The 13,828-nt window shown below is 56.1% G+C and overlaps 1 protein-coding gene and 1 long non-coding RNA gene across 14 annotated transcripts in view; one reads left to right on the forward strand and one right to left on the reverse strand.

The window, feature by feature from the left end:
- IKZF1 (IKAROS family zinc finger 1) overlaps positions 1 to 13,828 on the forward strand; it is a 91,713-nt gene that overhangs the window by 19,856 nt on the left and 58,029 nt on the right. For all 13 annotated transcript variants that reach the window (XM_038562582.1, XM_038562583.1, XM_038562592.1 and 10 more), the window contains one exon: positions 2,100 to 2,219. In XM_038562582.1, the coding sequence (XP_038418510.1) occupies positions 2,100 to 2,219 (120 nt within the window). The remainder of the gene's footprint in view (positions 1 to 2,099; positions 2,220 to 13,828) is intronic.
- LOC119864152 lies at positions 3,034 to 6,214 on the reverse strand. Its single transcript, XR_005373015.1, has 2 exons — positions 5,985 to 6,214; positions 3,034 to 5,191 (listed from the first exon to the last, which is right to left on the reverse strand). It is a non-coding gene; the product is annotated as an uncharacterized LOC119864152 (long non-coding RNA).

Raw genomic sequence — 13,828 nt, forward strand, 5'->3', positions numbered from 1 at the left:
ATGACAACTGGCTCATCATGAAGACACACGTGCACACCACCTACTCTATACACCTTTGACCTTTGGGTCAGCTGGCTGAGCCAGGGGTCTCCACTGTCTTGTTCGGGTGTGTGTCATGGCGGGGGGAGGTGGTCCTCAAGGGATCTGGGTCTCCAATCTTCCAGCCTCCGCACCCGGCAGTGTCTCCACTTAACAGAGAAGCCTGGTGTTATGTATTGAAGTTCTGTGTCAGTTCAGTCTTCCCACCCCAAAAGAAGAAGACTCCTCTGACCACCTCCCTGGAGTTCTGGAAGTTTGAAACCATTGCTCTTAGGCAGTGGTAAGGAAAAACGAGTCATCGTATGGTCCATATACCTCCTACATTCTCCCATTCAGCTTTTCTGCAGTTATGGAAGAGGTGTCAGAGAGCACCAAGATTGTCAGCCACTGTTCCAGAGCCCTGGAAATATCACTACCCCAACGCACATTGACTTGGCTTCCATGTAACATGGGCCCTTTCAATCAGTTCCTCTTTAGCTTTTTGTTTTTTTCCTTGGGAAATTCTTATAATCCTGCCCCACCTTGAATGATGCATCTTGCGTTGGCTGTACAAACGTACCCAGTGATGCTCTTCCTGAAAACACGCCAGTTGTGGCCTCCGCAGCTGAGCTGGAATACTCCACTGGGATGTCCCCAAAGCATCGCCTTGGTACCTGCTTGCGTGGTGTCAGTTCAGTTACGCCCGAGAGGTCACGTCCTCTGCCGGGACTTGCGCGCTCTTCTTGCCAATCCCCTGAAATGTTGGTGGTGGTGGTTCAAACAGGCGAGCACACTTCAATCTTCCTGGCCATGTTTTCTAGGTCCTTCAACACTGTCCTGATCATTTGTACGCTCTCCCAAAAGTCTGGGCTCTTCTGTGCGGGGATGTCCTTCATCGCCCGGGAAGCCAGGTCACCAGCCCAGCCAGCAAGCATGTGACCCACCCCTCCTCACCTTCCACTTCTTTTAACCTCCTTTAGGGCTGGAATCTCCACTGGCCTTTTAGGTCTTCTAGAGCGGCTCTGATGGGTTATTTCGTGTCAGCTCCAGGCCTCACCATCTGGTTCTTACATGTGGTTTGTGTCTCCTAACCCAATTTTAAGTGATGTCTGGAAGGTTAGGAGATACAGGTGTTTCAGTTTCAAGGGAGAAAAGAATATTTTCTGCCAGTCATGGCTTTCCAGTGCTGGATTTCTGGGAGTGGGTCGGAGGGGTGGGTTCCCCACTGCCGGAGCCTCTGGCTAAAAGTAATTCTAATGCAGTCACAGTAGGTACAGCCATCCTGTAAAACCTTGTTTCATTAGGTAAATCTCACTTTGTGAAGGGTAAGCAACTCGGTGGTCGTGTGCATTATATTGTGTTTCAAAGATAAGAATCCCACAGAGGGAATCACGATCCCAGGAGGCGTTGGATTTCCTGTTCCAGCTCTTTACAAGCTTGCCTTCCCCACCAGGTTGACTCAAACCAGGCCTCTGCCAGAATGTTCCCCAGCTCTTTAAAAAGGCAGTGAGCAGACCCAGAATGTATAGCTCTGAGCACAATATCTGGTGAGGTGACCTTAAAAACAAATTAATCTGAAGGTGGCATGGAGCCCACAGGCAGGGGGGTAAATTGGAACCACCCTGCAGGAAAAAAATGTGCAATGATATGTGGCGAGCCTCAAAAGTATAGATGCCTTTGGACCCACTCGTGAAACTTCTGGAATGCTTACTAAGGATGCATGCAAAGGTTCGCGAGCTACTAGAATGTTCATCACAATGCTCTTTAATAGGGAAAAAGAGTGAAAACTATATAAATTCAAAAATAGAAAGAATTTAAATAAATTCTAGTGTCGCCATGCAACGGGAAAGCAGGCAGGCCTCATAAATAAAGTTGTGGGAGTTTGGCCACTGGCTTGGAAAAGTGCCCATGAGAATGTCCAACAGTTACCATCTATTTTGATAAAATAGATCCCCGCATGTTATCCATGATGTATAAATGTATACACATGTACGCAGCCTCCCTGCTGGCCAGGCTGTAGCTGCCACCACCCTTGGCGGTGACTACAGCCCAGAGACTCAAGCTGCTGCTTGTCTCCTCAGGGAAGGAAAGCCCTCCGGTGAGTGACACCCCAGATGATGGGGATGAACCCATGCCGGTCCCCGAAGACCTTTCCACCACATCTGGCGGACAGCAGACCTCCAAGAATGAGAGAGGCGTGGGTGAGTCAGCCGTCTAGGCGTCCCGTTGGCAGGCTGTCGCACGCTCTGTTTCCGTACCACCCCCGTCCCTTCGTATCCTTCCAAAGTCGGTGGTTGGGTGGTGGGATCATGGTACCTGCTGTTTCCCCTCAACCACCATGTTAAGAAGGTGCAGGTAAAGATCAACAGGATGGGGCCCTGGTGTGTGCAGGAGGACAGACACAGCTCCCGTGGCTGTGACACCCACACGAGGGGACCGTGAGACAGAGTGGAAGAGCACCCCGACGCGGGGCGCGTCCTTAGTGCTGTCTCCTGTCCCCTGGGTGCTGCAGGAGCATCCAATTTTATGGATTATAAGTAATGAAAATTATGCATTTCCTGTGTTACAGCAGTAGGCTAGTTAGATTTAGAGCTTTGGTTTGGAAGAAGCCAAATCTGCCCATTTTATATTGTCCCTCTGTGTTTCTTAAATGCCAAAGTTAACTCCAAATGCGAAATTTGAGGAATAGAAATTGTTGACTGTCGAGAATGCCTCTTCTCACACACTTTTTCCATAAAGAGGTAGGTATGTTAGGTTCCTCAGTCCTTCCCGGGGTGGACATACCCTCACGGTTCATGTTGGCAAAACCTGGCCTACCCTTTTTATTGTAGAACCGAGGCCACAAGAAGTTCAGGGAAATAACCAAAGTCACATAGGGAGTCAGTGTTAGGCTAAATTTCTAACTCAAAGTCTAGTTTTCACACCTTTGTACCATGTTCTTGTGAGATAATGAGTCAGTGATTCCTTAGAATACCTATTTTTCTCTTTCTTTTCTTAAAGTAAAAAAAAAAAAACTGACATTGAGAGCCATTTATTTGTATGAAAGAATATTACAAACGGTGTCCAGGGTGACCTGAGGTGGGATGGGTCCCCCGTGCAGCAGCTGCGTGAGCCCTTCACAGCTTTCTCTCCATAGGACATAGTGATGTAGGAACTAAGAAACGCATTCTGTGTGTCTTCACGTGTCTCAGAACCCGATGAGATGTTGAGTTTAAGGGTTTTCTTAAAAAAAAAATACCCTAAAGTTAATTGTACCAACAGATGAGGATAGTGGCTGAAGCCATTTGATGTAGGGGAACCAAGAAAACAAGGACATTCATGACTTGTTTTCCCTGTCAGAGCACGGCTGCTGGATGTGGGACAGTGGGTGGAAAGACAGGCATTTCTGGATTTTCCGCTGTGTCTACACACACCATTTCAGGGGTTCTCAAAGTTGGGACACAGAAGAGCATGCTTCTGTGTCACTGATGCATATATTTTTAAGATTGTCTTGCATTTGTTGCAAGGGATACGGGTGTATCGTCTACCGCACTACTACTACTACAACACTTCCTTTCAAGAGATGTTCACGTAAAGTAGAATGTCGAATTTTAATAAAAATATTAAGCCAGAGGGGGCGCACATGCATGATAAAGACTTGCAAAGGTGGTGCGTGAATCGCTAATGTCGGGGCGACCCTGCTTTTCCTTCTTTGTCAGTCCTTAAGGCCACCAGTGAGGCGGGTACTGTTATCTGTACTTCGGGCTGCAGCAGGTGCATGCGCGCGCGACCCACCCAGGACACAGTGAGGGGGTTGCTCAGAAGAAATCTTGTGAATATGTAGCCACCAATTGTTTAAATAACCTGAGAGCCCGGACGTCGGCGTTAGGGCTCCAGGCTCATCGTGGGGGAAACCAGGGAGCGCTCCCTGAAATCCCCGGAGCTGCCCTGCAGCCCGTGAGCCCAGGTCATGATGGGTGTCCTTTAGAGAACTGAAAGTCACCCGATTCCTGGAGAGCAGAGGTCAGCACACAGTGCACTTGGTGGAGGTGGGTAAACACTCCGTACAGATGCCTTCACAGTGCTCTGGATGCAGTGCCCCGGGTCAGCTTCTGGTCGCTGGAAGTTTCTGCTGGTGCGAGGCCCCCAGGCCCCTAGCGGGTGCTCGAGACTGCCTCCCAGGCCTGGTTCTCCTGGCTCAGGCTTGAGCCCTGGGTGCCAGCACGTGGAGCCGGGGCTGACTCCCTGTGCGCTCCTGCCAGTGCTCCCTGGCTGCCGGCTGACACAATTTGAATTCCGCTCCTCTTTTTAGGATGCAGTTTGTGACAAGTGAATTTCAGAATAACATTTAAAAACACCTGAGAAACCTCTCCGCCTGGTTTGTAAAGCGCAGTTGTGGTGGCCATAGGGACAGGCAGGGAGAGCTGCTTGAGGTGGGGGCCAAGACAGCTTCAGCGAGCCGGCCCTCCTGGGGCGGGGGGCACTGGGGCCACAGGGGCGCTGGGGCTCTGCCCCGAAGCCGACGACGCAGAAGCCCGGCAGACAGTCGAGCACGCGAGAGGGGAGGAGTTTGAGGAGCACTTCAGGAGACGGAGAATCCCCGAGTACAGAGAATCCCCGAAGACCAAGTCCAAAGAGCTGCCAGGGAAGTGTCTTGTGCTTCAGGGCACCTGGTTGAGAAGTCGTCCTTGGGGGGTTGAGAGGGAAACTAGGTGGTGTTAGCCTAGTTGTTGTTGATGGAAGTGACTTCATACATAGGGTCACGGGGAGAACGGCGGGGGGTTGCCTCCCGGGAGGACAGGGAGGCACGTTGGAAGCCACGAGTCACCGGCTCCACAGGAAGAAGCCAGAAGAGCAGAGGAGTGTTGGAGGACAGACAACAGGAAATGAGAAGCAGCCTCTCCCAGCACTGAAGCAGCGAGGCCCCGAGGGCCCCGAGCACTGCAGGGCACAGGTCCCCTAGAGGGGCAGGGGCGGTGGCTCCGGGGTGGGGGCCGCGGAGCCGGGAAGGCCCATCTCAGAAGGGTCACCTCCAAGCCCTGCTCCCGGTCGGTGCTTCCGGCCCGCTTTTGACCACGGAGCCTGTTTCCTCATTTTCGAGAGGCGACAGCAGCAGAGCTCATCTCACAGAAGGGCTTCTTGGGTCACGTGAAAGCCTAGAAACGTGCTTTGCTGAACACGGGGCGGCAAAGACCTACAGTGAAAGAGAACAGGAGAGAGCAGAGAAAGGAAGCAATTTGTGCAAAACAGGCCCTTTAAAGATGTATGAGATAAGGGGCGAGGGCACCTGCTGTGGCTTTGCTGGAGTGAAGGGAGAGAGAAACCAGGTAGTGCTGGGGACAGCTATTTATCAATAATAGTAAAAAAGGGATTGATCCAAGGGCTAGGCAAGCCACAGGGAGGGATTAGAAGAGAGCTCGGCGGGGCTGGCCACTGCCAGACCCAAGTGCAAGGACAAATGGCCAGATGCCAGAGGGTGGGAAATCTCTGGCAATGCTTGACGTGCCCCCTGGCATGTCTGCTTTAGGGGGAGAAGGGAATGCGTCCGTAAAGCCAAGGCCCTTGCAGCAGGTGCGCTCCTTCAGGTGTAGACACGTCGGATCTCAGCCCTAGTCCCCAACACACCGGTGGGGGTGGTGGAAATGGACCCACGTGACGGGCGGTGCTGTTCATGCTGACGGTGGGCTGTTCCCAGGGTGACCCCATGCTGAGGGGACGCTGGGGGACCAGAGGAAATATGGTCTCTTGGATTCAGAGAGAGAGAGAGAGAGAGATGGGGAGCAGACGTCAGAGCACCTGGCTACAGCCCTTGGGTGGCCTCCCCCTGATCCTGGGCCTGAGTAAGAGGGAACAGACTGGAAGTGCAGCTTGACGCACTGAAGTCAGACTCAGAGGAGGACTTCCGGGTGGGGAGGGACTCAGTCTCCTTCATGGGATGGGAGCTTGTGCTTCTGAAGTGGTCGCTTTAACAACGAGAGAAATCTCACCTCTCTGAAGTGGTTGTGTGTGAAACTGCCGAACGCCGACCGTGTCCTCAGTGACCTCCTCGGGCAACCCCGGGTTTACCCCCCCGGCCCCCACGGGCGGCCAGGCTAGACACGCGGAGGACGGCTCGGGGTTGCCTGCGACGGCCGCTGGCCGGGGGCTCGCGCGGCGTCTCCCGTGGGAACGAAGCGGGTGGGCGAGCAGCGGCTGAGCCCGCGGGGAAGAAGTGAGAAGCTCGGTGACTTCCTTCCTGTGTTCGCGGCCCCGCCCCGGGCCTTCCTTGTGCGTCGCCCACGGGTGCCAGTGTGCGTGCCCTGACCTGGGGCGAGGAGGGCCCCCGAGTGCCACGGAGGAGCCTGCCCCACGCCCCCGGCAGGCGGGATGCGGAGGAGGCACCTCCCCGGGGCTGGGAGACAGGCCACAGGGGAGGAGGCCTGGTGGCCGGAGCGGGAGCAGGGAGGGACGGGAGCCAGGGAGCCGGGGGCCCGGCCGGGGAGACGCCAGCGCGTGTGGCCCTCGGGCGAGGCACAGCAGTGTTGCTGGGGGCGGGGGGCACGGTACCCCCAGTACTCGCCGCCGTGGCTCTGCGAGTGGGTCACCGAGGGGCTGGCCTGGCCTTGCCGCAGTCACCGGCCGCCTCAGCGTCTGCTCCTCCGCCGCCCTGGGCTCAGGTGTGGGTGCGAGCGTGCATTTCTGAAGGCCCCGCTGCCTTCTGGAACAGGCTTCTCTTGCCTCTGCTCACTTGCCTGACCTCGCCCAGAGCTGGGGGGGTCACCGTGGTTTCATCTGGGTTTTGTTTCTGGGCTTAAGTCCCCTAGGCCGCGTGTCACTGCGTGGTGTCTGGAGCCAGGCCCTGTGGCCTTCTGGAAGCTGAGATGGCGTGACCTTGGGGCCTCTCTCTTGAATCTTTAGGGCATGGTTTGATTCACCCCAGCAGAAATAGAAAGAAAAAAAAATCTAATTTTTTTTAAAAACCCAGAAAAATGATTAACTACATGAAAACATGACTTTTCCTTCTTTCTTTTCCTTTCCTTTCCTTTCCTTTCCTTTCCTTTCCTTTCCTTTCCTTTCCTTTCCTTTCCTTTCCTTTCCTTTCCTTTCCTTTCCTTTCCTTTCCTTTTTTGATTTATTTGATGAAAGTAAAAATCCCTTTACCAAGCCATGAGTTCGAGGACAGATTTGTAAGAGTAACATGTTGTTAATCGATTAGTCCGGTGCCAAATCTCCCCTTCGTGGTCAAGTTTACGCAGAGTGCCAAGGTGGCTCAGAGAGGCGGGCGCGTGGCTAGGACGCTTCTCGGCAGCCCCCGGGGCGGGGGGTGCAGAGAGTTTTTCCCGATGGAAAGAGAAAGCAAGCTTCGGTCTAATTGGAGATTGGGCAGCGGGCTCTTGAGGACGGATGCTAAGCCCGCTTATCTAATCAGCAGTTAGAGGAAGTTGTTTTTATCTGTAAAATGCATCTCTTCTGAGCTGATAAACCCCATCTTAGCTGGGGAGAAATATTATCTAGCAGCATCTGAGCATTAGCTGCAGAGCTCAGGCATGCTCAGACGGGGTGCGCCCTTGTGAAAGCAGTCGCAGGGCACAAACGGCCGGACTTCAGCAGGCTGACAGTCTTGGCTTGGGTTTTTTCCCCTTTTCCTCGGAGGTGAAACGAACTGCTGAGTATCCCTCAGATCCTCGCCCAGCTCGCCCTGTCGGTTCCCTGCTCCTCCTCATAGCTGAGGTATTGTGCAAGGGTTCCGATGGAGCAAAGTTGTAAAATTCTGCATTACTCATCTTGCGGTTCGCCGTCCCTATCTTGGAACACCTCGTGGAGAGGGGAGGTGTTGTCACCAGGACATTTCCAAACCAGCATGATTCCCGTTGGAAAGACTCATGTTCTTGAATCTCCCCAAATATGAGACATGGCCTTAAAAAGAAAAAAAGTTGTTTGGCCTAAGACTTTCAGATTTTGGAAAGAGGCTGTTACGTACCAGGTACATTGCTTCCCATTGAAAAGTAAGCAGGGTTTTTTTTTCTATCACCTCCACGCTACACGTGGGAGACACGATCTCCGCAGGGTGCCGTGGCGGGTGGGCGCGCTGAAGGAAGAGCAAGCGACTGTGCGCTGTGCCGCTACCAGTTTTTAGTAGGTTTTGGTGTAGGCGGCCGGGACTGTAAGCACGGCTTCAAGAACACTCCTTGGAGAAAACTGAAAGTGGTTTGTGTGTGCGTGTGTGTGTGCGTGTGTGTGTGTGTGTGCTCTGTGTATACGTCTGTAGTATGTGCCTGTGGTGTACCTGTGTGCATGTGTAGAGTGTGTGTGGTATGTATCTGTGTGGTGTGTGTTTATACGAGCGTGTGTGTGGTGTGTGGCATCTCTGTGCACGTTATGTGTGGTGTGTGTTTATGTTGTGGGGTGTGTGAGTGGTGTGTGTTGGTGTGTGCATAGTATATGTGATGTACGTGTATGTGTGTTATGTGTTTATGCATGTGCTGGGCGTATATTGTATGTACTGTGTGTCTGTGGTGTGTGAATATATGGCGTGTGTGGTGTATACGTGTTTGTGTGGGGGGTATACCTGTGTGGTGTGTGTATCAAGTGTTCATGCACACAGTGTGTGTCTGCGTGCTGGATGTGTGTGTGTGTACGCATGTGGTGTGTGTGCGTTGTAGTGTGTGTCTGTGTGGTACATGCCCGTGTGGCATATGCATGTCTGGTATGTGTCCATGTGGCATGTGCGTGTCTGGTACATGTCCGTGGCATATGTGCGTCCTGGGTGGTACGTGTCCGTGTGGCGTGTGTGCGTCCTGGGTGGTATGTGTCCGTGTGGTGTGTGCATCTCTGGTACGTGTCCATGTGGCATGTGTGCATCCTGGGTGGTAAGTGTCCGTGTGGCGTGTGCGTGTCTGGTACGTGTCCCTGTGGCACATGCGCATCCTGGGTGGTACATGTCCGTGGCGTGTGTGTGTCCTGGGTGGTACGTGTCCGTGGCGTGTATGCGTCCTGGGTGGTAGTGGACAAGGGATCACAGTTGTTCCCTGGGAGGAGCGTGTGTAGGCCCAGGATGTCCCCGGCTCTGCTGCTCTCCCGCCTGCCGACCGTGGCAGGTTGCTTCCCCTCACTTGTGTCCCAGGAGCTGACAAGGGTCACCGGCCCGCTGTGCTCTGTGGGGGGACTGGACAGGTGGGGGCCCACGTAGACGATGCTCCGTCGGGGCCGCTGTGGGGAGGTCGTTAGCGCCGCTGGTGGACTTGCAGCGAGACGTTCTGCGGGACCTGGGAGACGTGTGCCCACGCACCTGCTGGCAGGTGACCTCGCGGAGAAGCCTTGACGCGCCGCATCCCTGCAAAATAAGGCTTCCAGAGAGAGCAGGGCGCAGTCGGCGTAGCAAGGCCCCCAGGGTCACAGGACAGAGCAGGGGCCGAGGAAGAGGCCAGCCCGGCTGGACACGATGCCACTCCCGGCCCCTGGGCCCCGGCCCCCGGCAGGCACACCCTGTCAGCGGGGCGTGCAGGGGGACTACGGGCCGGTGAGCTGTCCGTTCGCTTCTGTCCCACGAGGGCCAGCATGTCCTTGCCTGCTTGCACCTGCCGGTTAATGACCACAAAGTTCTGGAAAGTTCTCAAGGCCCGACCCAAAGCAGAGCCACCACAGAAGGCTTCTGCTGCTGAGCCCACCTTGGGATTTCTGGAGATGCCATTTCTGTTGGCCTCACGTTGTCCCAACCTCAGCTCCCCCGACTCTTGGGAAGGGCCCCTCGGTAGCACTCCTACCCAGAGAGCCCTCGCTCGGGCCAGGCGGCCGCCTTCGTGCCCGACATCCCGGGCATCGCGGCCAGGCGCCACAGTAATGCCGAGCGCAGCTCCGGGACTGGGGTGTAGCAAAGGAGGAGGTGCTCCTCGCTGAGCCAGGCAGAGGGGAGGGGGGCTGGGGAGGACTCCCAGGGTAGACGTTTGAGCAGGTGGGGAGGGGAGCCACGCTGGGCTTCAGGACTGGGGGCTGGGTGGTGGGCAGGAGGGTGGGCAACAGGCCAGAGTCCCCAGGGAGTGAGGCCCGGTGCCCAGGGGGCCCGTGGGGAGTGGCCCTGCAGGATCTGGGTGCCGGAAACATCACTGGTCACAGGAGGCAGGGAGGCGGGACTTGTGCCCGCGTGGGAGGGCTGTGGCGGGAGGAGCCGGGCCGTGGGGAGGCTCCCCTGCGTGGCCACCATATACGTCCACTTGCTCAATGTGGGAACGTGCAACAGGTGGCTCAGCCTCCACCTTGGGGACGGCAGTGATTTCCCTGAATGGAATGGAGAGTTGGGGCCGACTTGATCTCTGTTGGCCGTCGGTAGCCAAGGAGCCTTCTGGAAGGCAGGATGGGTGAGAGGCAGAGAGAGACGGTTCTAGCTCTAGGATCCGAGAGAGGGATGGTGGAGATCAAGGGCCTTGAGACATGAATGTGGATGATTGTCCAGGAGAGAAAGCAAGGAAGGAGGCAGGGAATGAGCTGTTGGGTTCCGGTGAAATTTCTAGAAAGAAATATGGCGGAGAGGCCACTACGAGGAGAGATGATAATGAGGGTGAGAAGGGCGGGCAGTGCTGGAGAAGGGCATTTGGGGGAGCAGCGGTGGGTCCCCCAAAGGAGCTCAGGGGGTTGGAGGTCCACGTCAGGATGTCGGGGAGCCTCAGGGAGCAGGCGCAGGGTAGGAAGGCAGCCCCGCCTGCGGGAGGGGAATCTGAAGGTGTGGGAGGGCAGCGGAAGGAGCAGGTGGAGACGGAGGGTTCCATGCTAGAGCCCAAGTGGAGGCCCGGGAAGGCCACGGGGCCACGGGGAGCTGGGCTCGGCTCCGCCCATGCCATGTCCAGGCCCGCAGCGCGCCCCCAGACGCCCGCGTGGCCATCTCCCTCACTGCCCTCGGGCTCCGTGCAGAAGTCCCCAGCAAGGCGGCCACCCTGAGCCCACCTCACGGCATCGCCGGTCCCTCCCCTGCCGCTGCCACTCAGGGAGAAGGCGCCTTTCTGGGATTTGCTCAGTCTGCACCCCCAGCACCTGGGCCTGGCGTGCCCTGAGTAGGCCTTCAGGGCGTGTGCCACGTGAGAGCAGGGAACGGGGGTGTTGCTCTCCCAGGGGGGAACCCAGAGAGGAAGTGAAGGGAAGGAATCGAAGGCTGGGCCTGAATTTGAGACTCAGCATGTGGATCGTTGTAGGTCACTGTTTCTCAGTGGGCACCGTCGGTATTTGGGGTGGCTTCCGTCCCTCCCCCTGGGGTATTAACTCCTCATGTCACGCCTCGCCCCATACAGCCCCACACATTTCCCGGGGTTAAAAACCCTTCCGTGGGTTGAAGCTGTAGAGCCCGAGCCCTTGGTCCCCACACCCTCAGCCTTGGTCTGATTCACATGGTCGGTGGTAACCTGGAACCTGGCTGTGGGTTTCTTTTCTAGAAGGAATACTTGCAGGGCAGCCCAGGGGCTCAGCGGTTAAGCGCTGCCTTCGGCCCAGGGCGTGACCCTGGGGTCCTGGGATCGAGTCCCGCATCGGGCTCCCTGCATGGAGCCTGCATCCCTCTCTGCCTGTGTCTCTGCCTCTCTCTCTCCTCTCTGTGTATTCTCATGAATAAATAAATAAAATCTTAAAAAAAAATAGAAGGAATACTTGCAGAAAAAAACAGGCCATAGGTGGTTGAAGGGCTTGGATCCTGGCACGTCCACCATGTTCGTGTCTCCAAAGCTGCACGTTTGCTTTGAAAAGTTTTTTTTTTGTTTTTTTTGTTTTGTTTTGTTTTGTTTTGTTTTCTTTTTTTACAAAGAGACATCAAGGTTTATCTTCATTTTATTCTAACAACTGAAATTCAGGATCGCGTCGGACCTGACTTACTAGAGGAAATAAAACCGGCTCTTAGCTACTGGGGTAAACAGTTAAACAGCACTTTCTTTCCTGGGTTGTCGGTCCCCATTTCATTTTCTGCTTCGTTCCATCTGTGCTGAAAGCAGAGTGAGCGCGGAGTGTAAAACAGCCAACCGACATTTCGTTAACTTTCCTTCTACATGGGGTTTCAGAAAGAAATGGAAAAAAAAAAAAAAAAAAGGTTTTGAGCTGTGGTTGCCAGTTGCCACCTGTCCTCCTATCTGGTTAGGACATTTTCTGATTTGGGAAGTGTAAATATAACCCAGAAAAAAAAAAAAAAAAAAAAAAGCAAGCTTCCCCTCCTTTTATGCAAAAGTAGCGAGGCTGACGCGCAGGGCAGAGCCCAAATCATTGCCCTGCGAAGTTTCCAGAGACCCAGTTCCATTGATGCAAAGGCTTTTGTCGCCGAGGCGGGCGGCCCAGGAAGCGCCTCGCTGGGCCCTGCGCGGCCGGGGTGGGCGCCCGGCGACTGCGCCCGCCAGATAAGCCCGGCGTTCTTCAAAGCCTTAGCAGGCGCTTCGCTCGCAGTCACCGCCAACCTGCTCAAACCCTGTGCCCGTTGGGATCCCGGGTGGGGTGGTGTTGACCGCGGCCTACAGGGAGCTCAGGAAGGGAGCCCCCGCCCACGGGGGCCGGAGCCAGCGGACACACGCCCACGGGCACGGATTCGGGGAAGCTGCCGGGCTCGGGGTCAGCTGCAGGTGCCGCAGGCCCACCGGGGTGGGAGGGACTCAATATGCCACCCATGTTGCCAAATTGGAAAATGCTCCAAATGACAGCTTTTTTTTTTTTTTTTTTTTTTTTTTTTGAGAGCTGGGCTGAAATACAAGAGCCTCTCATGCTGCTCCCAGCAGCCGGGGACGCTTTGGTGCAGAGCCGGGCCGGGCGGGCGAGCGTGTGTTTGCGGAGCGGGTTGGGGAGGAGGGGACCCGTTGGCACGGTCGGGGCCGGAGGGGAAACGCAGCGTGTCCTGCAAAGGGCTGATTCCAGGGGACTCCGCCGTTGAGGTCACAAGCTAGAAGCACCAGGCGCGCTGGACCGGCTGTGTTAATAAATAGAATGCTCCTCTGCTTTCCCGGGGGCGAAGGGGGCTGCTGGTTTTGTGGCTGGTTGGGGGCAGCGCGACTAGAAAGGCTGTGCGCCACTGGTGAGATGGTCTCATTGCTCTGCCTGTTATCTGCACGCTCGTGTGCGTTACACGGATGAATAACTAACGACGCTTTCCGCGGGAGAGCGGCGGCCTCGCGTGGTCCTTCGAAACGTGAGGTTGAGCTTGGCGTGCGCCCGAGTTTCTCGGGTTAAATACGACTGTGAGGCGCGTGTGTAGATCTAGGGGACAACCCCATCACGTGTCCCCGTGTGCGTGGTGGCCGCAGGAGGCTGGCCATGTGCAGACGGCTGGGGACGCGGTGACAAGTGACCCCAAGAGGCCAGGGGTCGCAGGGGGCCTTTCCACGGCCCTGCCTCCAAGCACCTGCCCCTCTGCCCTGCTTTTGGGAGCAAGCAAGGCGCGTGTGTTGGTGTGTCGGCACCAGGCTGCCTCCCGGGAGCGTTTCCCCCGCGGGGGACGAGGCTGCAGGCTGGCGATTTCCACGGAATTGCCCGGGAGCCCTGAACACCCGGTGTCATCCCCCTGGGGCGGGGGTGACCCTGGAAGACGCTCGCTGGCATGACCCTGGAAGGTTCCAGCGCGCACGGCGGCCACGTGCTCTCAGGTGCGGGGCTGTGACAGCGAGGCCAAGCACCCCCGGGAGCCCCGCAGGCGGCCGCGGACGCTGTTCCATTAGCGCCCTGGGAACCCCAGGAATTCTCCGGCGCTCGCCGTCCCCACCCTGCGCAGCCGAAGGCGGAGGCGAGACGTAGGGGCCCTGCGGGGTCCCCAGAGCTCCCCGAGGGAGCCGGCCCCGCCGTCGGGATGACCGCTAACCGTCACCTGGGGCGGCCACCACATGGCTCATCCCGGTGCTGC

This window comes from Canis lupus, chromosome 18 (genome assembly GCF_011100685.1).
Source record: "Canis lupus familiaris isolate Mischka breed German Shepherd chromosome 18, alternate assembly UU_Cfam_GSD_1.0, whole genome shotgun sequence".
Classification (NCBI taxonomy): domain Eukaryota; kingdom Metazoa; phylum Chordata; class Mammalia; order Carnivora; family Canidae; genus Canis; species Canis lupus.